Below are 27,410 nucleotides of genomic sequence, written 5' to 3' on the forward strand. Positions count from 1 at the left end.
GACTACTGGTTTTGTTTTGGGAGTTGCTCTAATCTTTGAAAGTGGCAAGAGTGTGCAGATGGGCTAGTTTGGACCTGGGATGGCTGCAACACAACCACACTTTGTTATGATTTTGTTCTGGGTCCTTCCAGTGTGTAAAAAAGGCACCCAATGCAATCATTAAAGCTTTAAAAAAATGACAGGAATGCTTAGTTAGAGTTGACTAGCTCTTTGGCTTCTTGAGGTCACACACTGAAATGCCTTTATTATTGGATAGCATAAATTATATAGAATGTAATCACAAGACCTCAGCAAAGGCCTTCAAACATTTACTCAAGGAAGATTTGGAAGGCAAGCTTAGGATTCATCTGTGAGAATTCACATGAATTTTCCTTACTAGTTTAATTTCATTTTCACCTTGCATTCAGCCAGATGTCTCTTAAGTGCAGCATGCATGATGCCTGTTTTGGCCTTAAGACCAGAAGGTGCCATGTTATATGTGAATGGATATATTACTAGTGACTTCTAAATTTGATTCTAGCTATACCAACTATGTGGACCTTACATAGCATTTGGGTGAATTTCTGCTAAAATTAAACCTAGCTATTCTTAGAAAGACAAAAAAGTAAATTAGTTTGCAATGCTGTTCTTCTATTCGGGACAAATAAATACCTTCTTCTTGGGGCAAGCAAGCACTCCCCACTGGAGATGCGAAGAAGAGACTATATAAGCAGAACTATGTCGCCTCCAACAAATTAACAAGCTGAGCATTTGCTCAGGCAAGAAATTATTAATATATATATATTTAATAAAGATTTTGATCGTGAGGCAGACAAAGGACTATATTAGCCCTTGCTTAGAATGACATAGAACTTATTTCTAGCTTTATAATTCAAAAGTGATGGAAAAAACTTGCTTGAAAAAAAGACTATGAGGAAATATTATCTTCAACTTATCCACCTCTTATGTCCTCCCACAAGGTGGATATAGCACATTTATGAGAGTAGATACCTATAGCTGAAATGGCCATTTATGTCAGTGGGAACTGCTGAAGGCAGTTGAAAATCGGATGAAAACAAATTATATTTTTGACTAATGTGAATGTGAAGATGTGCACTTCAAAATTTGCAAGAAGTATTACTTTTTCTGAAAGACTGCATTATCTGCTGAAGTGTTTCTTTTATTTTGAAAGAGTAACTATTAGTCTGTAAATGATATATATGCTTTTGATTTAATACAATTGACAGACTTTTTGCAATATGGTCATAGGTTAAACTTGCAACATGTATTTCATCTTAGAGTTTTATCTCGTATCTTATATGAGTATATCAGAAACATATTATTAATTACTGTCAACATCTTGCTGTTACTTTTGGCACAACATCTTTTCTGTTAAATCAATGAAGTAAGCAATCCAAGAGCAGAGATGTGTAATTTTATCCAAGAGTTTACTCCTTTTCGATAACACTGTTTCACAGAGATATATATTATAAAGGCAACCAGTGGTTTATTTGTGCTTTGCAGGATTGCCCATTATTTTATACACAACTGATTTTAACATCCCTATGAACTTGTTTTTTCAGTCTTTTTTAAAAACACTTTTGTTTAAATGAACATAGTGGCTAGTAGACTCACTTTACCCTGTATGAAAAAAAATTCCATGTTTTCTGGATGACTGCTGGACAGCACTGTTAAGAGCTATAACTACCGTTTCCAAATTTTAGGAGCTCTGATACAGAAACCAGATTAACAAAATTCAGTATTGCTTCAGCTCTTATTAGCTTGTACACACACATAACATCTTTCATTCCTCTCTATATATTCTGGGCTTGGCTGCCAAGAAATGAAGAAAAACTATCACCCATGCAAATTTAAGAAACCTCAAATAATGACACGTACCATGTTGTGTTGCATCTCCACTGGCAAAGTGGTTCAGTCTGCAATTTCTCAATTTGTTACATTCCACAAAATATATTCAAAATTTACATGAAAAGGGGAGGTTCCTGTGGCACGTACTAGAGCTTTTCCAATAATCAGCTTTCCTGTATCCTAACACAAGAAACTAAGGATGATTGTTCCTTTGCTGTAAGTCTTTCTGGTATGTTATTTATAAATGATTTAGATTAATCTAAAGCAGATATAATTTCCTTTCCAAATTTGTTTGCTTTTCCTATGCAGAAATATGAAACAAATCTATAATAGACATATTCTATTATTTCTTTCAATCCTGATGCTATCTTTTTTTGCCTACTGATCTGTTTACAATATTCCTTTTGGATGTTTATATGTTGCTTTCCTCATTTTTTGATAAATTTGTTTTTCCCAGCTTAATGTTTTGTTCTCAGCATCTCTGGAAAAGGAAGTAACCTCTTCACTGGTTTCAATAGAGCTAAGGCAATTGACACACATTAGGGTTTAATTCTGCTCTTTGAAGAATAAAAGCAAAGGAAAACAGTACAATATGTTCAACTACATCCTGCTTGCTTATCTCAGGATCCAGTACTGTCCAGTAAAAGTATCATAAGACAGGAACATATATTTATTTTATTTTATTTTATTTTATTTTATTTTATTTTATTTTATTTTATTTTATTTATTTATTTTAAAGAAAAAAGGTCTCAAAATACTGCCTCACTTTACAATTTTGAGAATTGCAATTACCATTTTCAATCTTCTTTCTGTTCCAGGTATATTACAGATCCCTATTTGTATATGATATAATTCACAGTCTCTGAGCTAAGTAGTTTGCTAAGTCTGAGATCTTATTTGTCCAGCAGCTGCTCCTTTGGTGACTACTTTATTGTCTCAGGATTTTTAACTTCTCTACATCAGTATGACAGCCTTTAATTTTGCTTACTTTTAAAGTTCTTCAGTACTGATTTTGATTTTAACATCATACACTCTAATTCCAAAAAAAAAAAAAACACCAACTTTATACCTAATTGTATTTTATTTCCATGTTGATTGTTTGTTGCCATGGCATAAAAATATCACAAAAAAAAAATATTTACAGGGTCCGCCTAGTAACATATATAGATCTGTACACATTTTGTTAAACAAATTTCAACACACTATTTCTGCTGGCTCTTTATTTTGTTGTTGTTTTATGCATGTGCTTTACAATCTCTTGTGATGCTACTGCTTTTTTATGCAGGAAAGTATATCCAGAACAAAAAATCACTACTTTTTGTATATTGCATCCTAAAGGGGTGGGAAGCATGGGGGGAATGGAGTTGAATGGTCATAGCTAACAACCCTATAAATCTGTTCTGTACTCTGCCTTTTACTGACTATGCCATTAACTCAGTCATTTTGACACTATCAATACTTGGGGCTTCTCAATTTAGTAATCACACTGCTTATCAAAGAAACTTAGCATTACTGTCATATATGCTTGCACCAGGACAACATTAAGTTGATCATTCATTATTGAGTGATTAGTACCCTGAGAAGACAGACATTCCATGGAGGAATTTAAAAAGAAAGATGCCATAACTTTATTTTCTGGCTGGATTTTACCAGCTGGCAAAATATGCTCAAGAGAGATCCTGAACTGGTTGGCAAGGAGTAGGTCAAACCCATGGACTAAGTGACATGTTTGGTGTTCTGGTCCCTGATTTCAAGCAGAGACCCTTATTTCAAGCAGAGATATAACTTGAGGAGGCCTGTGGTCATGACTTAGGCATTGTTCTGAAACAGATTGACAAATTAGTGAAAGCAGACAAGCAAAAAGGAAAGCTCTTAATTTAAAGTATTCATACTTAACATTGATCTAGCAATATTTAGCCCTAAATACTGGAGCACTTCTATTGGGTTGCATTGCTGCTGTAATAGTAAGGCTCCTTGCAAAGTTATAAAATCATTCTCTGCACCAAGGACAAACTTCCTCTCAGGCCAATAGCTAAACATAAGATGCATCTTCATAAGACTATGATATAAGCCCCAGGCCTCAAGCATGTTTTGGAGAAAGAAAGAAAAAAAAAAAGAAAAAAAAAAAAAAAAGAAGGCCAAAGGAACATATAACTTCTATTTAACTTCTTACATTTCAAATTCTGACATTAAAGTTATCGAGTGGAATAGCAAAGACTCTGTGACCTTTTGGCAAGGTTTTCAAGCAAGCGTTGCAACCTTTACTTTCTGATTTCTTCACCTGGCATAAGTCCCAGTTAGCAAGAGCATATAGGAGAAGGAAATCTAACTGGATAACTGTCAAAAGCAAATGAACAAGTATTCCAGCAAACCAAGAACACACAAATGCATAATTGGTTAAACTGAGAGAGTTTCCTGCCATGCTGATTACTGAGAATACTTCATTTTTCTTTGAAAGAAAGTTTGGACACATTACTCACACTTTAGCAGAATAAACTAGATAGAATATTACTCCATCCATGGAAGAGTATGAAGCTATGCATTATGAACAAGAAAGCTATAGTTCTTGGGGAAGGGGGATAAAAGAGAAGGAATCAAATAACAATAATTTTTAAAGAATGCTTAATTTTTAAACAGAATCTGAAAAAATGCCTTAGTCTGTCTAATTTTAGGTAAATACAAAATTTCTGAGAAAGCACTTTGGCTTTGTGAAATAAAGACTTGAAGATGTAGCAATCTAAGGAATGTTCTGGCTCTCATCCAGAAAAGCATTCATGCAAGTGATTCAGTTTACCACTTAGTAATTCCACTGACTTCCTTTCTGGATCAGTAAATAAAATCTAGACAAAAAGCCAAAGAGGAAGAGTTGAAGACATCCCTGCAGAACAGCACAGAAGTAGAGACTGACTAAAATAGACTAAATAGCATGCAAGAAGATGTCTATTGCAGTAGAGAATGAAGATGAAAAATGAGCACAAACAAAATATTGTGTGGCAACAAATAAGACAAAAGCAATACATCGTACACACACAAAAAAAAGAGACAGTGACATGAAAAACCAAGAAGTTAAGGATGAACAATAATGCAATAGATGGTCAGCGGAGAGGACAGACTGAGGAAGATGATATGACTACAGGGGTAAGGAATGCTGAGTCTAGCCAGAAAGCCTAAAAGCAATGGGAAAAAGGAATGATTAGGAAAAAAAAACAGCTGTGTGCCAGAGGTCAAGAAGTTATGGATAAATTGAGAACAGCCAAAAATCAGGTAGGCTAGAATTTATTGTAATTTTTTTATCTTTTGTGTGTGTGTGTGTGCATAAGTAGTGGAACATTCTTCAGACATTCCAGAATTTTAAAAGAACTGGACATAAAATTGTGGCAGGAGAACACATTGTGGAAGGATGAGCCACCAGCATCGTAGGAAAGAAAAAAAGCTGATGAGCACTGCTAGGAAGATCATGGAAGTGGAAGGAGCGTCTTTATTGCATTGTATAGCTCTGGTGAGATAACCTTGGATGACAGCTAAGTTCCCACCCAGTTGATTGCTCATTCTCTCCACAGCCAGATGTATAGAGGAGAAAAGTGTAAGGACATAAGAGAGGAAAACTCATGGGTTGAGCTAAAGACAGCCTAATAAGTTAAAAACCAACCAAACAAAAACACCAAAGAACAAGTGATGCAAAAGCAATCACTTGTCACCTACCACCACTGGAGCAATGTCCAGCTATTCTCCAAGCAATGACTGTCTGAAAAAATCACCCCGCCCCTGCTTTTACATGACATTTTTTGAAGTGTGAATTTATATGGTATGGAATATCTATTTGGATATGCTGTCCCAGCTGTGTCCTCTCCCAAAATCTTGCCAACCCTAATGTGCTTGCTGGAAGGGTGGCGTGAGAAACATAGAAACATGGTCACAGCTCTACAGTACAGCATTGTACAAACTACTATGAATAAAATTAAATCCATCCCAACAAGATCCAATGCAACAGTCTAGCAAAATGGAGTCTGAAAGACGACTGTCTACTTCTTTATTAAATGATTCCACTGAAAAAAAAAAAAAAGAGCTGTTGTAGACTGAGGATCACTACTGAAAGCACGTGCACAAATAGAGATGTTTGAGGGCTTGTAGGTTCAGGATATAAATTATCTAACTAAGAATGAAAATGCTTAGTTCTTCCCTACAAAGAACAACCTTGTGAGTCCCACAGTTACATGAATATGATAAAGTGACTCAGCAGGACAATCTTACGTCATAGCAATAAAGTATGGGCATAAGCAATAAAAAATAGTGGACCAGTGTAGATAAAACCAGCTTGCACAGGAACTGAATTTTCCTAATTATAAATATCATATCTCAAGGAATCACTAAGAAATTTACAGGCAACTCTTAATAAAGAAATTCAGGTATGTGGTATGTGAGGAAAGACATAATTTTAACTTTCAGAAATTTCCTTTGCTTGTAATTTAAATATTGTATAGAGCTACAAATATTTTCTTTTGACTAATGTATAGTTTTTTATGACAGACAAAATGAAGGAATCAGCAGCTGATTTTGCCTTGGTAAAGAAGAGTTGTCATTTGCTTATATGTTGATTTCTTTAGGAGAGAAAATAGTACTACTGTGGCTTACATTTTACTCACATTAATGATAAGTACTTCATTGTAACTTCATGATGGGAAAATGATATATATATGTTTTTTTTTTTGTTGTTGTTGTTTTTTTTTTTTTAAGCAGATTATTTCTGTGCTTTATAATTCTCAATTGCATCTTGAAATAATATATATTTTAATATATATTTATGTACAAAGGCTTCAATACTTACTCTGGCATAGCAGGTTATCAGAATGCAAGCCATGGAAATAAAAACAAAAAAATGAACTGCTTCTTCTCTTCTGCTTTTCAAAGTCCAAAGTTCATGCCTGTGTAAAACAAGGGCAAGTATTAGTGGTGTAATAAAGTTGGTTAATAAGTAAACAGAGTAAGAAATTAAAAATAAACACTAGCATAGGGAAAGTTACAACAATGTATATTCAAAGCAGAAGAATAATTTGTCAAAGCAAGTAAGTGAGCTAACAATTCTTATGTTGTTGAATAGTAGTGGATGAAACATTTAAGAAATTAGGGTAGAATATTGCTCTGAATTGTAGAAAGGAATGTATTATGTGATCTACTGGACCTTAAAAACCTCTTTCTCTATAAACAAACAAACAAACAAAAAATGTTTTCTTCAGCTGTATCCAAGATATAAGATTTTAAATTTATTTATATGTGCCTTGATATTCCTGATAAGACTATTTTTTCAATTAAAAAAACAAAACAAACAAACAAAAAAAAACAGGATATATTTTAAGGGCTGTTAAATCAAATCAAAACAAATAGCATGCAGATAAAAACAAAAAAACAAACAAACAAAAAAAAGGTTTTGGTTCATTATATTTACAAGAAACATGACAAACATCACATGAAACAATACTAACTGCAGAAAGGTTGCATCTTTTCTGCAATACTGTAACAAAATCACTTAGTGTTTTTGATAACAGTGAAGTGGCGTGTACTTTTTAAATATTGCAGTCATATGTTTGTATTGCTTATTACTTAATATTTTGGTTTTAATATTCACATATTTTAGATTTGCATTTTATGTGGAAATATTAACTGGTTGAGCTTTATTTTTAGACATACTTTGTTTAAAGGTAACTGAAATAGTTTAGAAGATGGATGTGGTATTACTTGATCTGGACATACTTTAATTTATATAATCTATCGTTCATTTACATTTTTCTTACATAACAGATTTTGAACACAAAAGTGATAAAAGAGTCTGGTATTGTTTTCTGTTACTGAGTGTGGAAATATATGTGATGACTAGGTAACTATGCTATTTCTGTGAAACCTGTGGGTTTTGGAAGCAAAATAATTGAAATGTTTTTAGAACACTTTCTATTTAAAACAGTAACAAATATTTTTTACAGACTCTTCAGAAGTGCCCTGGAACATATAAATGTTATTTTCCTAATTTTACCACTATATGCTTTTATAAGTTAAACAGCTTGCAGCAAGGTGACTGGTCACAAGTGGTGTTCCCTAGGGGTCAGTGTTGTCCCCTTTAATAGCTTTATTGATAACTTGGAGGAGGGAATCGAGTGCACCCCCAGTAAGTTTGCAGATGACACCAAGCTGGGGGGAAGTGTCAGTCTGCCAGAGGGTAGGAAGGCCCTGCAGAGGAACCTGGACAGGTTGGGGCGATGGGCAGAGGCCAATGGGATGAGGTTCAACATGGCTAAGTGCCACGTCCTGCACTTTGGCCACAACAATTCCATGCAGCGCTACAGGCTTGTGAGAGAGCGTCTCAAAAGCTATACAGAGGAAAAGGATCTGGGGGTGCTGATTGATGCTTGCCTGAACGTGAACTGGCAGTGTGCTCAGGTGACCAAGAAAGCCAACAGCATCCTGGCTTGTGTCAGGAATAGTGTAGCCAGCAGGAGTAGGGAGGTGATCGTCCCTTTCTATTCTGCCCTGGTGAGGCTGCACCTTGGGTACTGCGTTCAGCTTTGGGCCCTTCACTACAAGAAGGACATCAAGGCCCTGGAGCATGTCCAGAGAAGAGCTACAAAGCTGGTGAAGGGCCTGGAGCACAAGTCCTGTGAGGAGTGGCTGAGGGAGCTGGGGTTGTTTAGTCTGGAGAAGAGGAGGCTCAGGGGAGACCTCATTGCTCTCTACAACTGCCTGAAAGGAAGGTGTGGGGAGCTGGGGGTTGGTGTCTTGTCACAGGTGACCAGTGATAGGACCAGAGGGAATGGCCTCAAGTTGTGACAGGGGAGGTTCAGGTTGGAAATTAGGAGATATTTCTTCTCAGAAAGAGCAGTCAGGCATTGGAACAGGTTGCCCAGGGAAGCAGTGGAGTCACCGTCCCTGCGGGTGTTTAAGGAGAGGTTGGACGTGGTGCTTAGGGGCATGGTTTAGTGAATGACAGTGGTAGTAGGGTGATGGTTGGACCAGATGATCTTGAAGGTCTTTTCCAACCTTAATGATTCAATGATTCTAAGTTAGCTACAAACCTGACAATAGATTTTTATTTTATTTTTTTTTAAAGCTATGTTCAGTTTTTAAATATGCACTTGTAAATTACTGTGTAAATAAACCACAGGTAAAGAAACACAATTAGAGCTAGTTAATATAAAAGTGTTGCACATATGATAAGAAATTAAACTTTGGACAAAAAAGCATAGTTGCAGATAATTAACCTAGCTTGGTGAAGAAGATGTATCAGCTTAAATTAAAGGGCTTGTGATTCTGAAACAAAGTTTCCTAGGCTGTGCACAACGAGACAGTCAAGGCACAGCTCACACCTCCTCATTTCCAGTTGTCCAACTCCACTGAAAGAATTCGTAACTGCATGAATCACTTCCAGTATGAGAGGTAAATATAGCATGTATAACAGTATAAATATATACTGTATATGAACAGTTTATTTAATATATATACATAGCCCAGGATGAGTTAGGATTTTTGTACTTTGACTTCAGTATCTGATTTTATACTGACTGTTTTGTAAACTGATTACACACATCTGCAAGCTATGAATCAGTTGGTCTTCAATCTACATTCAACAGGTAGTCTTGTCTTGATTGGATGCCTTGTTAAATTGGTTAATTGAGTCAGCAGTAAACAAAATCCTGTGAAATCAAATTGTGATGAGCTATCTTCTTGGTTATATCTTTCAGAAAACACACCTGAAAAGTATTTGTCTGCAATACCATATGTATCTTCTTCTGAACAGTCATTTCTTTTTCCTTTTGAAGAATAAGACTGGACTGACCATCTTCTTCCTATGGTAACTACAAAATTAATGTAAATTAGGTAGTAAACACAAATGATCTATTTTCACTATTACAGCTACTACTTGCAGTTGCCTCCACTTGCTTTAGAAAGTGGGTTCTCTCCTGCCACGTTATGCAGTCCTGCAGCGCTTTTTAGGCCATGGTCCCTTACCGTATTCTTTCTTTCTCTGATTAGGCTTACTCCAGTCAAGAATGCACCTTGGCCCTTATCTCCATCATAACCCTCAAGATGTTCAAATTGTTGCAATTAAAGACCTCCATCAATTGCCATATGTCTTTGCAATGAAAACAAACAAACAAAACAAACAAAAAACATTAACAAAAACACACATACAAAAAAAAAAGCAAACCACAAGTGAACATGTTCAAATGTGTATGCTGGTTTATGTATACTAGATGCTTCCTTTCCATTCTCACTGTTTCCTGTGTTAGAAAACCAGCCTTGATTGATTCTACTGCCTACATGCCCTCCTCACACTGCCCCTTCAGTCAAATCTCTTTGCTAAGGTCTGATATTAAGAAAAAAAGCAGCAAATGTTCTCTGATTCTTGTTATATATATATATATATTTTTCTTTCTCAAAAATCTTGTATTTTTTGAGTCTCTGTTTAAGGCTTAAGTGTTTAATAGCTGCTTGTTTCAAACCAACTTCCCAAAACAATTAGTTGTCTTTCTTTCCCTATACTGCCTTATATTACTTATAGTACAGCAGTATTGAAAGGGATCCAAGTTAATGAGTCGAGTAGGGAAATATTAAAACCACAGTTCACAGTCCAAAAATCTTCCAAAGGAAAAGAAAATTTTCCTTCCACCCTTTAGTGGTTCACTTCATGTAAAATTTTATCTATGGCAGGAGAAAGCTTTCCTGTACACACACACAACAAACAAACAAACAAAACACATATAAAAGGACACACAATATTTCTACAGGGCTAAAGATATAAATTCCATTGTAGTAGAGGGGGAAAAAATCAGTATTAGAGACCTAGAAATTTGTAATTTTGGAGGATACTTTGCAAGAAGTGTAGATATTTTGCAAAAAAATAGTTGAACATTTCTCTTGCATTATGTCTTATAGAACTAGCCTTTGAAAAAATTTGCTGACTGCTTATAGAGTCTGGCTCTGTGATATATATTTTATACATCAGTAGATTTTATGATTTATCAAATGTACTTGACCCACACATTACCATATATATAACAGCATATCTTTAGTATATGAATAATCTGTTACTCTTTTTTCAGCAGAAACAATGTGTGTACCTACTACTTAGCCTAGTGGTCACTGTTTTTCTTCTGGTCTAGTGCTTATATACCAAAGACAGAGGCAGATCACTGCAAGTGGACAGAAGTTCTGAAAGATTTGGAGCAGATCAAGACATCCGAAGTAAGCTCATTAAAAAGTTAACATTTCATATAAACATAGGAGCAGACATAATTAAACATTTAGCACAGTACTCGGTTAAGAGTGTCAGTAGCAAAGAGTACGAAATGGGATGTTGGTATAGTGCTGTTTTGTGGGTGGAAGTGAGGGGGAGTAGAAGACTGAAGGGAACTGGAGGTGAACAAATATGGTAGATTCTAGAATTAATTATTATTTTCATTCTCTCTTTTTTGAATATTTGATTATTATTTTTTTTAATTTATTTTGGTTGGGTAGAGCAAAAAGAACCATCTCCTAAGGAAAAGGGTAAAGGGCATGGAAGTTAGTTCCTTCTGAAAAAGTACTTACAGAACTCAATTCTGTTGAGCTTCCTCACAGTGAAGCCCATTCTGCAGGTTACTAGATGACTAAGATTCCTGACTTACTGACTCTCTGTAGCTAGCTTGATTGACCGTTTCAACTTGGAGCTAATCCATGTCTCTAATATTTGTTTATTATCTCTAAGGTCTGCTAGTTGTTGCTCATAATTCTAACTCTCATATTCTTTTAGGACATTGATGTCAGTTTATATACAGCAAACACAGATGAGGATGTAAGTAAAATTAAAATTTAACCCAAACTGGTCTAATATAGTAGCTTCATTTCTTTGCTAGCAATTTTCTCCTAAGGTAGCCTTGGTCTAATTTGAGAAAAGTTTCAGAAACCAGATCATTTTCCTTGGAAGTAGTTCTATTACCTAAATTACTTATGATGAACTGTGTAAGCCGGTATTATTTTTACTGAATTACCTGCTATTACAATTAATCGACTAAAAGGGATGATGGAAAAGGAACTTACTAAAATAAACACTGAACAATAACGTTGGTATTTGTTTGTAATTTGAAAAGGGAAAAAGAGTGACAAAGAAAATAGTTCCTGAGATTATTATTTAACACCATGCACTACAATATTACAATAAGAAAATACGGGAAAAGTGTCATATAGAAAATAACTGTCAACATCTACTAGTACATTCCTCTGCTTTTGCAATTCCTTAGCTTAGCAGCAAATACTAGGTAATATCAAGGATTTGGCTTTCTAATAGCTGGAGATTATAATTTATCCTGGAACCAATAAACTTAGTTATTTTTTTAAATATAATTCTTAACCCAGTTATAGAAATCTGCCTAAAATACGATCACATTAAATGCAGTTTCCATAAATTAATTCCTGAAGAGACTATTTCATAATCTGTTATTGTGGAACTCAGTCAGCACTCCAGGAGACACATACAGTCCACCAAGAAAATGAATCAAGCCAATACCCCACGTCTAGCAGTCATTTTTGGTATAAAATGTGTCCTCCTTTGGTATAAAAAGCATCCTCCTGAGAAACTGCCTTTTCTGGCAGCATAAAAATTCATACAATGGCTATGCCAACTACACACAATACATGACTTCCTGTACATAAGAAGTTAACAAGAGATTTCCTAGAAATAATAGACTTACTTACTTACTACATCAGCACAGGATAGTCTCAGTGTGCATGTGGAATACAGTAAATTTGATGTGTTCAGTGGACTGGCAAGCCTGAGAAGGCACAGAGTCTAATGTATCTGTGTAGTTAGCTCTGTATGTTATGGGAAAAAAGGTCACAAAACATGCATGTCCACACCTGCTCACCCATTCCCTTAACTGAAATTAAGTTAATTCCCTTAACTGAATACAGAAGTTAATGCACTGTAAAAGTGAATTTATTAGCTGGTAATGTCAGGAAGATTTTCTTAAAGTGGGAAGGCCTGATGTGAAAGTCATACTACCTGGGGCTTGTTCTTGGCAATGGAGAAATCAGTTCCCGTTCTTTTCTTTTTTTTTTTTTTTTTCTTTATTTGTGTAATACAAGTAATAATTTGTTTGTTTGTTTCTCTCCTCCCCCATTCTTCATTATTTTGAATTCAGATCTCTGAATGAAAGTGCTAGAACGACTAAGAACAATACTTATTTAATTCCATTACTGTTAATTGTATTCCAAATTCCTAGCCTGATTAATTGTTTTCCTATTTTCTTCATCAAGACACAAAGTTTAACTTTGTCCTAGGAAACTGACTGGCCTATATATTAGCTCTCTGAATCTATCTTTGCAGATATTTGAAGGTACTTGAACAGTAAGAAGAGATATCCAGTAAATAAAAATCAACTACTTCTTGGTAAATTATATCCTATATTCAGGTATTCCATTTTAACCTTAAAGCTACTAAAACTTTTTTTTTTTCTTTTTTTTTTTTTTTTTCAGAAAGAATGCCAAGAACCTATAATGAGATGCTTTTTCTTAGAGATGAACGTGATTCTTCATGAATGTAATATCAAAAATTGTAGTAAAACACAGGATGTATACAACATATTGAAAAATGGAAATGCAAGCTTTAAAAATGAGGTAAGTAGTACCAACAGTCTGTGGAAAAAAGTGTTTCTTCAGTAGCAGAACTTTTGTTTTTCACAGATACGCAAAAGGTGAGATGGTACATATGAAAGCAAAATGGGAATCAGTAACCCAAACATACAACAATGAAAAGGCTACACATATAAAAATGAAAGAGCAGAATTCAGTGATTTTTATAAAGCCACTTCTACGATTCCTATCAACAAAAATACTTGTGACTGGGCACACATACATATGTCAAAGTGTTTGAATGTGTATGTATAAATAGTAGTTTGTAACTTCAGTATCTAAAGTCACTTATGTTGAGACACATACAGAAGTGTCCTAATTTTCAAAGAGACAGGCCACTTGGATCTCTCACTGAAGCACTGTGTCTTTGAAAGACGATGCTATACAGGAAGCAAGCCAGGAACAAAACATGAGTACCTTGGAAGACTCCAGCAGTGCTTTCTGTAGTAATTGACTGCACTGGAATTATTCACAACAGTTCTCTATCTGAAGAAACAGATCATGTATCCTGCTTTACTATTGCATTTTCTTTTTCAGTTGAGTTCCACAACATCAAAAAAATGTAAAGAATGTGAAGAATATGAAGAAAAAAGTTTTACAGAATTTATACAGAATTTTGTAAAGGTTATACAGAAGGAATGCAAATAATACACTGACCAAAAGAGAAAAGCTGGGAACGAAGACTGTTCAAGAAACATTCCTCAGAGAAATTACATTATCACCAACAATAAACTGAAAAGAACTTCACTTCTAGTGCTACTTACGTACAATAAAAAAAAAATAATAACAAAATCTCTGTAATGCATGTGTTCATAATTCCATATGTTCAAATAATATCACTTACAAAATATATATGGAAGGAATTTTAAAAGTTTTTTTTTTTGTTTTGTTTTGTTTTGTTTTGTTTTGTTTTTTCCCTGTGCTTAAGATGTAGTCCCCTGGAGAAAAAACTTTGCCTAACTTACCAGCCTTTCAGTGAAATTTTCTAAGATGATATTAGGATATCTGCAGTGGGAACCTTCCTGTGAACATCAGTTCAGGAATGACTGGATGGAGTTTCAGATAAAAGCTCTTCTTTAATTATCATTAATATAGAATTACCCTATCCTATTAAAGCAGTTGGCTATAGTTATTTCTGTTAGCTGAAATTTATAATTCTACTATCTGCTCAGAGGGCTGAGCCCAGAAGATCTTAGCTCACCTCTTGTTTTTGTTGTTTGTCCTGACAGTTTTCCTTGCCCTTTTTTTGTTTTGTTTTGTTTTCCTATTAGTGTTCCTTCAGTGAACTACTGTCAAAAAACAAGCTGAGGCCTATTTTTCCTGCAGGTCTGTTAGCTCTCTTATAATATTTTTATTCCTATTATGGTTTTCAGTTAAACCCAGTTAGTTGCTTTTAACTATGGCTTCAAAGTCAAAAACTTTGAGCAACCTGGTCTAGTGGGAGGTGTCCCTGACCATGGAAGGGGGGGCTGGAATTAGATGATCTTTAAGGTCCCTTCTAACCCAAACCATTCTATGATTCTATGAAAGAGAAGGGTAGTAGGGTACTGCAAGTCTGCAGCTGAGGGACTGGTTTGTCCCGGCAGAAACAGCTAACTCATGAGACTTGAGTGATGGTATGTCTTCATTCAAATCCCCTTTTAAGGGGTTAATAGAAGTGTTCACTGGCGATAGTTCAATAAAGAAATGAGAACTTTGTGAAAGCCAGAATCGTGAATGGTAGTGGAAAAAGGCAAATTTTGAAATGCAGCTACCTCTTTTATTGGGAGATTTTCTGTTCTGGGGCAAACGTAACTCTGAAAGGGGGATTCTTTGCTCATGGTGAAGTAGCTGGTGTGGGGCTCAGCAGCAATTTCAGATTATCCATCTTAGTTCATATAGCTATGTGAGAAAAAGAACAGCTAGAAACATACTTCAGGATCCATTCAAAGTCCACGAGCAAAAGCTCAGAGACACATTGAACATTTCAGTGTGTCAGCACAATGTGCAGTAGTAACACTTAAAAAGGAATGCAAATACTATATTCACTATATGTACTAACAGTCATTTTACGTAGCTATAGCAGCATGTCAGCTGATAGTTACATTTTTAAGTACTAAAGAGCTGTTCCATTGTTCAGTACTAGTGACTCTAAGTAGGAATTATAGACATGAAGGTGCAGCAGATCATAGCAGATTCAAGTTGCTACACTGGAACAAAACATAAACCTCCTATGACACAACAGCATCAGTGAATATTTCTGGAAGTATTATCTACTTTATTAGCAAGATAAAAGACATTTAAACATAAAATTATTGCCTGGTAGGTTATGGACTCCAGGTAAACTCACTTGTAAAGAGGTATGCTGCAAACTGTCTCTCCTACACCACATAGCACTAGATTATCAAATAGCTACACACTTTGAGAACCTAGATTGTATGTACAATTGTTAGTCAATTCATTTGTCTAGACACCTGCATCACAAATATTGTGATTCTACTGTCAACCTGCACTAAGTACCCTCTCATTCTTGCGAATCTTTTCTGCTTCCCATCCTTTCCCATTTTAATGTGGGCAACACCACAACAGGATGGCTATCAATGTTTTGTTGCATTTCTCACAGGAATAATATGGAGCAAATATATAGGAACAATATGACAACAATACAATATTTTATCATAGCAGTTTGCTATCTGTGCCATAGGTAAAACTGAGAAGCTATTCTATTTAAAAGTTGCCTTTCCTAGCTCTTCTAAGATCCGTATACTTCCTTCAGTTCACTTGACATCTGTATTCTTGGAGTAAGACAGGACATATTAGTCCTGCCAGTTTGGCATATTTTGCATCATCATTTTCGCAACAAGTTTTCTCTGTAGCCCCCCAAAATCCCTAATATTTCTCATAATTGATAGAACCTACTATTTTTGATCAGTATACAGACAAATCAAATCATTCTTTTGGTCAATCTCCAAGCATTAAAGTCACTAATATTTATCCAGTTAGTAATACATGGAACTCCCCAGTCCTCTAAGGCCACAGTACTGAACAGCAGATGTTCATCATCATCAGTTATGACAGCCAGGAATTTCTTTTCCTCTAACCTTAATTGTGACTTTTTACATCACATTTTGGAAGAATTCTTTAAACTCACAAGATATCAAATGATTCATCTGGGTTTTCTTTGGCAAACTTGCTGCAATTAATTCAAAGATAATTACATCATTATGGATAATTTCTGCAACTTTTTTTCCGTTACAAGTTTCCCGTTTACATGTATTATTTGACTTCTTACATTTCTAACAGATGTCTTCAGACAGTGTTTCTCTCTCAAATTTGACAATCTTCTTAGCTGTAGGTATGAGGCATTTGGATAAAGTAACTTATCCAAAATCCCTTGGATGTACTGTATTTTTATCACTGACATAATTCCTTTTTATGACCTCAGTCTCTAGTATTTTATATCACTAATAAATTATGAAGATCTACCTTGGGAAACTTAGAATTCATAGCATTTCCTAGTTGCTTTGAAGTTTTAAGTTATCCAGCTATGACATATAAAGAAGTGGTGTTAACTAAGTGTTGCCTTAAAGACATAAGTTTTTTTGTTTTGTTATAGTGTTTTTTTTTTTTTTTTAGTTGGGTGGTGGTTTATGTTTTTTTTTTGTTTGTTTTGCTTTTTTTTTTTGTTTTTTTTTTTTTTTTGTTTTTTTTTTTGTTTTGTTTTTTGGTCATTTTAATGTTGTGTCCCATCGTCCACTCTCCTCCCCCCCAATCTTCAATCTTCTGGGATCTCCTGAAAGCAGTGATAATTCTGGACAGTCAATGTTTTGTTTCAGCATTGGTGAAGCGATCCCAAGCAGATAAACTTACACAAAGCAAGCATTAACTATTTCAGTGGGTGGAACACAAGCTTTTCCAGCAGAGTACCTGTAACAGTACCACTGTGGTTGAGAGACTGACAGTAAGACCAAGCTATTAAAACAATGCCTTGTCCTCATTAATGCAGGAAAAATGACAATCACAAACAGCCAAGGGCTCCTGAAACAGTTATTTGGAAGTCATAATTTCTGACTCTGGGAAGCGGAGCTTCTAGTAGCTCCTTAGCAGTTGAGTAGGATGGTGATGACAGCTGTCAGGCTACCATAGAACATGGTAAATGAAATAGTAATTTCCAAAGTCCTGCTCTGATGACTTATCAAAGACCTCTATTACTTCGCAAATAAGAATAAAGGGTAAGTAATTATTCCCTGGCCCTAAGACGAACTGGCACAGCACAGCTTACTTGGGGGTGGCCACATAACTGAATGAATTTGCTGCTATTGCTAGAAAGCAAGAAATATTTATTTTTAAGCTCCAGTGATATAAAGGGACAGAAAAATGATAGCAAGGATATGCTATAAGGAGTAACAAGGAAAGGGTGAAGGTATAGAATGTACCACATCCCTCCCACCACCATCACCCTGGTCCTGGTCCTGTAAGTTATTGCATCACTGAATATTAAAGCTGACAAGATTTGGGACTTTGACACAAATATCTGTGACTCCTCTCATTAAACTGTTAGCTACATCCTTCCAAGCCTGCAAATCATGACTGAAATGTCTGTTCCACTGTAACAAGGTGTACCATATGTTAAAACAAGAGCCTCTTTTCTTCCTGCCTACATACAAACTGCTTTTCAACAGTAAATTATCTTGGTAACTGATCTGTAACTACTAAAGGTACTCTATAACCACCACAATTGACAAAACCCTAAGAAATTTAGAAATAAAAGAGTAACACAGAGCTATTTCCTTGACTGAATATCATGTCCATGAATGCAGAGATTAGCAAATTTCAAGATTCTCAGAAGTAGGGAGTAAGAATTAAGAAGCATAAACACTCAGACACTGCTTTTAACAGCAACCCATGCCACAAATACCTTTGTTTATAAGAAATACAGAAGAAGATATGGCTGTACCCTTGCCCCACAGTCAAATGTTTTCTTGCTTCATGGAAAAAAACACACTCTGTATGTGCTTTATTTTACAGCCCTCTTCTACTTAAGGGTGTTACACTCCATTTTGCTCTCATTAAACACCCAGACTACACTCATCTCCAACCTAACTGCTTTCAACAGCAAGTTTACCCTAGGTTCTGCAGCTGAAACAGCACTGGAGAGACATATTAAATCTTTCAATTTAAGTGTTCATTCCTTTGTTCTTATCATGTGCATCTCCATGTAAGAAAAAGTTCACTCTATTCCAGCACAGTGTAGTTCTTCTAGACTGTGTCATTCTCTCTCTGCTAAACTGCTCTAATTAAGTTTTCCAACATTCACAGCAGCTACAACAGAGACAACTTCAGTGTAAATATTCGTCTTGTGGAAGCTGTAGTACTTGAAGTTCTCTGCATATTTTTGGTCATCAGAGTTTGAGTTTTGCTGCACCAGCCATTTCAGAAGGGTATGATTATACCTCCAGACAACCCTAACTCTGCATCAAAATTTTCTGTTAATAAACTATGGAGTAAGATCAATTATAAATACAGTTACATGAAACAGATCTTACAATTATTTGGAAGAGCAAAACAAAAAGCCTTATGAAAATGTCTTATCCTCCAAAAAGGCAAAATAATGCTCACCTATTTTTAACTCCTCAGATGCTGCCAGAAAGTCTTCCAGACCAGTTTTTGCACAACATTTGGGACTCTGATACATATGCTAGAATTTGAACAGTACAGCTGGACAACATTTCTGCAAGGAAAATATGTTTACTTCAAAAAATATTCACTCACAACTGTTGCTGCGACACAAACATATCCAAGAGAGCTCAGAAATCTATTCATGCTGGAGATCCTTGTTAGCTGTTTCCTTGTTGTAAGCAGAGTTGCAAGACAAATTATTTTTTACTTGAAAACAGTTTCTAACAGAGAAATTTATTACATCTTTAGATACAATCTTTTAAACAACTTAAGTTACAGCTTTATTGTTATACTACTGTTATCTTGTGAAAAATATTCTTTTGACAAATGAATGTCAAAAAATGTGTAATGAAGTAGTTTGAATTTTTCTTATGTCCCAGGATAATACTGTGTGGGGATACTAGTACACACATAGATTACATTCTCATGCTTTCTCAGTACTTCAGGGAAATTTATTTCTTTTTTTTTTTTTTTTTTTTTTTTTCTGCATTCTAAAAAGAATCACTAGAATTTTCAAGTGTAACTATGTAAAAAAATACCACCAACTTAAAGTTAGTCTGAAATAGCTCTCTGTTAATTAACCCAGCAAAATCAGTTCAACATCATAAATCTTGGCTATGTCTAAAGTGACTAAGAATTTTACAGAACACATTCTCTGTAACGTAAAACTACAGACTTTCAAATACAGGGCAGTCTTTCTATGTAACTTTCTTTTCAAGATTGCTCAAATACTATCTGATATGTACCCTTAGCAATAATTTTACAAACAAATGTACAAACTCATTCTTTACAAATAAAACCAACTTTATGTTTGAGATTGCTTATTTTTTTCCCTTGGTGAAGAACTGAAACCTTCTTTTGCCTAAAGTCAGAGAGTTGAGTCAAAACATATACAAGTGATTTTAGAACTGAGGGAGCTTTTTACCTCATTTCTAACCCACATAAAATAATGAAAACTTCCTCAGAATATATTCTAACAGGGAACATTATTGTAAATCTTAGGCCAGAATTTCTATAACTTCACTGTAAGGACCCCAATTGTTAGCAATTTCCTTTCTAGGAAGAAATCCTAAAACATTCTGGCAGTCATTACCTAAAATATCTCCACCTAAACTAGCCTTTTTGTCATTACAGTCATTCCAGACTCTTATGTTAATTAACATGTAGCATTATTTATTATGGTTCTAATTTTCAAGCACATCATAGAGATTTTCTTTTCTTTTCTGCAACAAACCCACCACAGGCTGAGCCAATCAGTTAGGTGTGCAGTTGCCTCTGTGAAAACACGTTTAAGAAAGGAAAAACAAATGTCAGAGAGAGGAGGTGGGAACAAAGAGAGTAAGAAACAGCAGAGGGAACACCAAGGTCAAAGAAGAAGGTGCTTTATGGTGTTGAAGAGAAGGAGCTTTATGTCACTTGAGCAGATATCCCCTACAGCTCATGGAAGATGCTGCAGTGGAGCAGTTGGATACTTCCTGAAGGAACTGTGGCCCATGCGGAGGCCATGCTGGAGCAGGTTCTTCCTGAAAGACTGCAGCACACGGTGAGAGCTCATGCCTGAGCAGGGGAAAAGCATGAGAGGGAAGGATCAGAAGAGAGAAGTCACTATGACAATCCCCCTCACCAATACCACCTCTCAGTACTGCTCAGGGGTGGGTATAAGGGACCTCAAGTGAAGAAATGAAGTTGTGCATGAGAAAAGGGGGAGGAAAGGTGTTTTTTAAAAGTTTGTCTTTGTTTCTAACATCCAAAATCTATTATCATTAGCAATAAATTTAGTTTTCTCCAATTTGAGTCTCCTTTGCCCTCTGCAGTAATAAGTAAGCAATCTGACTGTCTTTATCTTGATTCACAAGCATTCTCATCCTATTCTGTCCCCCTGTCCTGCTGAGATGGGGAAGTGAGGAAGCAGTTGGGTAGGAGTTCAGAGCCTCCATCTTTAGCCAAGGCTGACCCAGCACACGTGTACCACAGGCTTTCAGTACAGAACTGCTGCCAGCACGTATCCAAGTTCAGAGGATTGCAAATTACAGAGATCCCTAATCATATTTCACTGAACACACATGACCTTTTAATTTATTATTCCAGCCTCAACATGTACTACTCAATATATTCAGCACACTAAGTACATTGGGGAGTTGCTGTGGATTAAAGATTAGCTGGGACAAACTGATCTTTTCAACTAAATAAGCAAGGGTAAAATACCAATTAAGCAATACTGCAGTACCACAGAGACAAAGTATGCACCTAAACGACAATCAAAAATACTTGGCCAGAAGTAATTTGTAAACTCTAGGTCTACTTACTGCTAAGGTTAACAAACAAAGTATGGATTCTCCTCTGCACCCACTTCTACGGGTATGTAGTCCCAAAGAGGGTTTCTTACCACAGCCAGTGAACCAGGGTTAATCAACCAATTTGTGCAGAACTTTCCTCCCCACAAAGCCATCACTCTACCACAGAAGAAAACAGAAATGAATTATGACTGTGAATATCCTCTCTCAAACAAGCAAAACAAAAAACCCCACACCCTATTCTGAAAGATTAGTCTGTTCTAGCTCTCAACAGTAGTTGAGGCTAAAGAAGTTGCACTAAAGAGTTTTATATTTAGAGGAACAATTATTAACAGTTATTTATATGTTTACATATATATATATATATATATGTATATATAAGTAAAATACATACTGACCATTCACATGCCGGAGGATTTCCCAAATAATTTAAAGGATATCGAAGGGATAGGCCAAATTAATAGTAGCAGTAAATAGGATCACAGTCTAGCTCTGTGTATCAGAAAGAGGAGAAAGGAGGAAGAGAAAAACGAAAGAAGAAAACGACAGAAAAAGAAGGAAGAAGGAAGAAAAGAGAAGGAAGAAGAGGGAAGAAAAGAAAGAAAGACAGAAGAAGGAAAAAAAAAAAGTAGCACTTACAAAAATAAACAAGAAAGCATGCCTGGGTTCCTGATTCAAGAACATGATGGACTAAAGAAACAAGCAATAAAAAAGCCATCTTTCAAAACTATTGCTTTTACTGAGCTTGCAGTATATCCAGCCCATAAATTGCAGGTTGATTTGGAGGCGTACTCTTGGTCAGAAAACGGGAAATGGATGAGCACTGGCAAAAATCTCCATGAAACTTATATATATAAAAAGAGAGGTCAAATGGGATAGTCCTGCAACTTATTGTTTTCTAAGCTTTAAAAGCTGCTATCTAAATTTAGCTAGACTTCAAGAGCACAAACTTAACAACAACAAAATCCAATAACAGTCTTTAGTCCTTAAAATATCCTCTTTGCCTATTGGGTCATACACCATACTTGGGTATGGAAACAGATTCTTGCAAGTGGACAATTAAGGAAATAAGTAAGTTCCCACACATTGAGACTCTGAAACATTCCACAATCAAATACTTCAGTGATGACCACAGAAGCCAAACAGAGAATGTGTGTTAAAATTATCACTGTATTTGTATTGAAAATATTCCTGAGGATTGAAAAGTTTTGGAAAAAAATATTAAAACGCTAGGAATCAGTGTTCACTACATATAAAATGGGGGCAATATTAGGCAGATAATGCTTGATAATAAACAGTGACTAATACTTTTCTGGAATATCATATTTTATAACAAGAATTCTTCACTGAATACTCTGAGAACTGAATCCTCTCTCTTGTACAAAAGGGTTAAACCCTGCATTAGAGTGTTATTGGTATGCATTTACACTAACGCAGCCAAGATGAAAATAAAGCTCAGTGACTTAGCAGTCAGGTATAAAGGTCCATTTTACATCAAACAGAATATTATATGAAAAATTACTTACAACTTAAAATCAATGCTAGTGCTTATCAAAGAGACAGATGTTTAATTTTGCATCTACTGTAAGACATGACAAAATAATTGGAAGGTGCATTACTTTTGTCCAGTATGCTCAGTGTCTTTTCAAAAATGATCCACCAAAAATACACCTTTGAACTTAGGGCACTTTAAGTTTGAAACATCTCCCTACTTGCTTCTCTCTCATAGGTGGGCAGCAAATTAGAGAAAACTGTATGACTACCAAACAGTCCACCTACATTATGTCAATGGTTGTATCATAAGGGAAAGTTTAACAACATGTCAGAGAAGACCTAAATTTTTACCAGATTACAGAATGAAGATAAAAATGCTCACAATTCATGTGCTTAGGATAATTTCATATACTAAGCCTGAGCTAAACGTGAATTTGTTAAGCTTTTCTTCCTGCAAAGAGACGAAACAGAAAAACAGCAGTTAACAAAGCAAAAACACTTCCCCATCTCTCACTCCACTCCCCATTCTGGAATCATTAATTACTGTAAATACACAAAACGGATACGTAAAATTGAAGTAGGGCCACAAAGTTGATCAGAAGGCTGGAGCGCTTCTGTGAAGACAAGCTGAGGGACTTGGTGTTGTTTAGTCTAGTGAAGGCTGCTGGGAGACATTGTAGTGGCCGTACTTATTCCAGTACTTATTCCAGTACTTAAAGGAGGCCTTCAGGAAAGAAGGGGAGACATTATATATTAGGGAGTATAGCAATAGGACAAGGCGTAATGACATTAAACTAAAAGAGGGTAGATTTTGATTAGATATTAGGAGGAAATTCTTCACTCAGAGGGTGGTGAGGCTCTGGGACAGGTTGCCCAGAGAAGCTGTGGATGCCCCATCTCTGGAAGTGTTCAAGGCTAGGCTGGATGGGGCTTTGGGCAACCTGCTCTGGTGGGAGGTGTCCCTGCCCGTGGCAGGGGGTTGGAAACAGATGGTCTTTAAGGTCACTTCCAATCCAAATCATTTTATGATAATTTACCACGATTGCCCTCTAAAAAAGATATTTTGGGGATATAATCAGAGTTTGTTATTTTCCTATGCTTTATGTGTCAGCAGGGTTGTGCTTCACCCAGCCCCAAATTAACATCTTGGGGTAGGGCAAAGTGGCCAGCAGCATAGCGCTCCGGTGACATGAACACCATCAAAAGAAAGGAAGAGATTCTTCATTTTAGGGTTTAAAAAGAAAATGGTGCTACTGTGTACTGCTGTGTTCATGCCACATCTGTGAAAGGAAAAGGTAAGGCACATGCTGTGCAAGCACTGGCCTGTGGCACTGCTTAAATTAGCGTGCAGTTCATTTGCCTGTGCAGTGGCAATGCCTCACACCAAGCCAGACAATCCTAAATACAAATTATTCTCTCTGTCCTGACCATAGCAGAAAGGTGGCTACTTTGACTAATGCTTTTTCTCTGCTCACATGGCGTAAGTGCAAGGCTAGACATTTCTCCTGTAGGTCTCTGCATCTTCTCCTCTGTATTTTAACAGTGATTAAACAGAATAGCATAAATTAACAGTTTTCTTTAGCTGTGGCTACAAAATAATCAGAGCTGTCAGTGGACAGTATCCTGATTTTGTTCTGTGGTACTTCCCAAGAAATAATTCCCTTCATGCAGGACAGGAAAGCAAATAGTTACATTCTGTGTAAAAGATGCCTTACTTCCTATGTGGAAGTAGAACTCTGACTCAGTGTGTTCTTTCACCATGGCCTTCTAACTATGCCAACATTAGTATGACTGCAGACCCAAAAGTATATGTTTATGTACAATCCGTGTTCTCAGTCTTAAGGAATGATTTTAAAGAGAGCTAACGTGTGCATGTTGTATCCTGTGCATTTCAAGTAGATTGCACACCTGCTTGATGGTTATCTAAAAACCAATATACAGATTTTCTGCTTTTAATGGTCACACCTGGATTAATGTTTTGATAGAAGACTGCAACATTTTAAATGTAAGGATAGATTGGAAATTCTGTATTTAATTGCTCAGTGTAGTCTTTCCAGGTTCAGTCAAAACCCCTTGACTCTCTTTGGTACTTAACAACAGTATGGGCAATTAAGCAAAACTGAGGAGTACAGGGAAAATAGCTCACTGTGCATTAAAACACAGCACAGGAATCAGCAACAGACTGATCTATAGTTCCACAATGGTTCATTACTGGAATGTAATCAACCGATACTCGATATTTTTTTTATCTGATAATGGAATATTTCACCTTGCCATGTGTCCCTCTAGCCTGGCACTGGAAAGAGTTTAGTTTGGGATCACACAGAGACCGATCCCTTTTTGCAAGTACTTGGAACAAGCTGTACTTGAAAATACTAGAGTATATTTGATCATAAGATTACTTTCCAATCACACTCCAATAAAGAAATATTTATTGTTCAGCAAACACTCACTGAGCAAACAAAAATAACCCTTACCCTTCGCTAACACTCTTCCTGAATTTTCTAATTTAAAGAATGCTGATGGAATGGACACTTCTGTGCAGCACTGAAGTATTCTCTCAAGATCCCTATTTATCACTTCAGCATTAAAGGAAAGTCTTTAAGTTACTTTCACTACAATTATACTTATTTTCTATCATGAAGTCATTTTGTAACCCATCTTTTTCATGTTAGAATGTTTCTACAGTGGGAAAGAAGTTTGAAGAGTTGTTTGAGTATCTTAAACATAACAACATGATGATTCCCCATTAAGCTATTGGACTACCTTATAGCTGAGAAGACTCAAAGCTACACAGCTACAAAAGCAAAATTGAATGATGCTGTCCCAAGGCAGAAAAATGATTATATTTTTCAGGGGTGGAAGAGACAGTATTGGGAATTGGGGGACAGAAAAGGCTGGCAGAAGTAGGACGAGAATTAAGAGAGTACTGAGATTTAACTGAGTAGGACTGGGAGCAAGCAGTCAGGTACAGGGAAAGTCTGTAAGTACAAATAGAGGCAGGGGTCTTGGGCCTGAGGGACACTGAAAGCTGCAGAAAGTGACAAGGATCTTTCCCTTTCCTTTTGTTAAGCCTGCCCCTCTTCTGGCATGTTCTTGTCCCTCTACTCCACCTAGTCTCCCTTTAAGATACCTACCTCCCAACACCCCCTGGACACATCTCTCTCCCCTCTTCTCCACCTCCAAAAGCATTTTCTTAGCTTCACATCCACATCCCATTCCCCCCTCAGGTAAACTAGTTTTCCCTTCCTTTCCTTCCCAGCAGCTTCCCCAACAAAAGAAGAGCAAAGATAAGACTCTTGATCATATGGGTTAAAGGTAGGGCAGGATCAAAAGCAGAGCTCAGATGATATTGGGGCTCCCAGAGAATGAAGCTTTCTGCCCCTTTCCTGGCAGGCCTGAGGCAGATGTGAAGGTAGGAAAAATGTCTGCTTTGGGCTGAGGCTACATACAAGGGCCGCTGTTCCCTTCCTCGTTCTCTCGTAAGCTGATCTTCTCTAAGCAGCAGCAGGTGGAGTGATGATGGATTGTTCAGACTGTAGCAGTACATCTCAGCCACCTTAGGCACAAGCTAAACAGGCAGTTTGCAGCACCCAACAGGCTGGCATTGTAGACAAATGATGATATATCCTTGCTTGGGCTAGCTGTACCTATATACAAGATGCTGTTTTCATCCTGAAATACTGTTAACTGTCCTCCTTTCATCTTGGAAGAGGCTGACTGTTTAAAAGCAGTAGAGCATGGAAATTTGCTAGCAGCTGTATCACATTTCAGACCTTGAAGGCAAACGTGCAAGTGTTGCTATTATAAGAGTGAGTGTGTTATCACAGAGAATTCACCTAAGACAGACACCGACAGATGTCATACTTGCTTCATCAGGAATAAATAAGGAACATCAAAAACTGTTAACAATCATACAAGCAGACAGTCCTTAGTGCTCATGATAAATGTCCTTGGCAAATGCAGATTCTTAAGGCTTGAAGTCCAGCTGTGTAATTCACTTAATGCTTTTATAGCCATCAGTGCTCTCTACCCTTAATTCTCTATCCTGGCTATTCCCTTTGATACTTGAGTTTGTGTCTGAGCCTGAACTCACAGCTGCAAAGAGCTCAGGCTGAATCTAACTTCAGAGTCAGTTTTTGCCCTGTTCCTAAGTTTTACTACCTAGGGAATCAACTGATTTACCCCAAGCCAGAGCAAGAGATGAAGCTAACACATAAATGGCAGAAGTTTCAAAGGCTGTGACCTGAGAAATAAGTCTACGTGACAGCAGAAGCACAGTCTCAACGTAACTACCAACTCCCTTTCCTGCAGAGTTATCACTGCGCTTTGTTTTTCTCTAGTGACTGAAAGATGGAGCTATATCATTCGCTTCAGAAAGGATGTGTCTGTATTGCACTGGAGGGTCTTTCCAAGCTTGGCTGATTTCCTCTCTCACTCCTGAACACTCAACAGCATCAA

General features: G+C 36.4%; 1 protein-coding gene and 1 long non-coding RNA gene across 8 annotated transcripts in view; one reads left to right on the forward strand and one right to left on the reverse strand.

Moving 5' to 3' along the window:
• The window catches only part of IL15 (interleukin 15), a 37,157-nt gene extending 22,862 nt beyond the window's left edge, over positions 1 to 14,295 (forward strand). For 4 of the 6 annotated variants that reach the window (XM_084516868.1, XM_084516866.1, XM_084516870.1 and 1 more), the window contains 5 exons: positions 9,576 to 9,685; positions 10,998 to 11,079; positions 11,627 to 11,668; positions 13,348 to 13,488; positions 14,041 to 14,295. In XM_084516868.1, coding sequence (XP_084372994.1) covers positions 9,576 to 9,685; positions 10,998 to 11,079; positions 11,627 to 11,668; positions 13,348 to 13,488; positions 14,041 to 14,151 — 486 coding nt within the window. In that variant the 3' untranslated portion in view covers positions 14,152 to 14,295. Of the gene's footprint in view, positions 1 to 9,130; positions 9,271 to 9,575; positions 9,686 to 10,997; positions 11,080 to 11,626; positions 11,669 to 13,347; positions 13,489 to 14,040 lie in introns of those variants that run through there. The other 2 variants (XM_084516871.1, XM_084516869.1) reach the window with 2 other exon arrangements.
• The window catches only part of LOC311435639, a 34,539-nt gene extending 12,517 nt beyond the window's left edge, over positions 1 to 22,022 (reverse strand). For both annotated transcript variants that reach the window (XR_014692294.1, XR_014692295.1), the window contains exons 1-4: positions 21,854 to 22,022; positions 21,468 to 21,614; positions 19,102 to 19,213; positions 6,674 to 6,770 (exon numbers count right to left, since the gene is read on the reverse strand). This is a non-coding gene — a long non-coding RNA (uncharacterized lncRNA). The remainder of the gene's footprint in view (positions 1 to 6,673; positions 6,771 to 19,101; positions 19,214 to 21,467; positions 21,615 to 21,853) is intronic.
• Positions 22,023 to 27,410: the final 5,388 nt, after the last annotated feature.

This window comes from Aythya ferina (genome assembly GCF_964211825.1).
Source record: "Aythya ferina genome assembly, chromosome: 4".
NCBI lineage: Eukaryota > Metazoa > Chordata > Aves > Anseriformes > Anatidae > Aythya > Aythya ferina.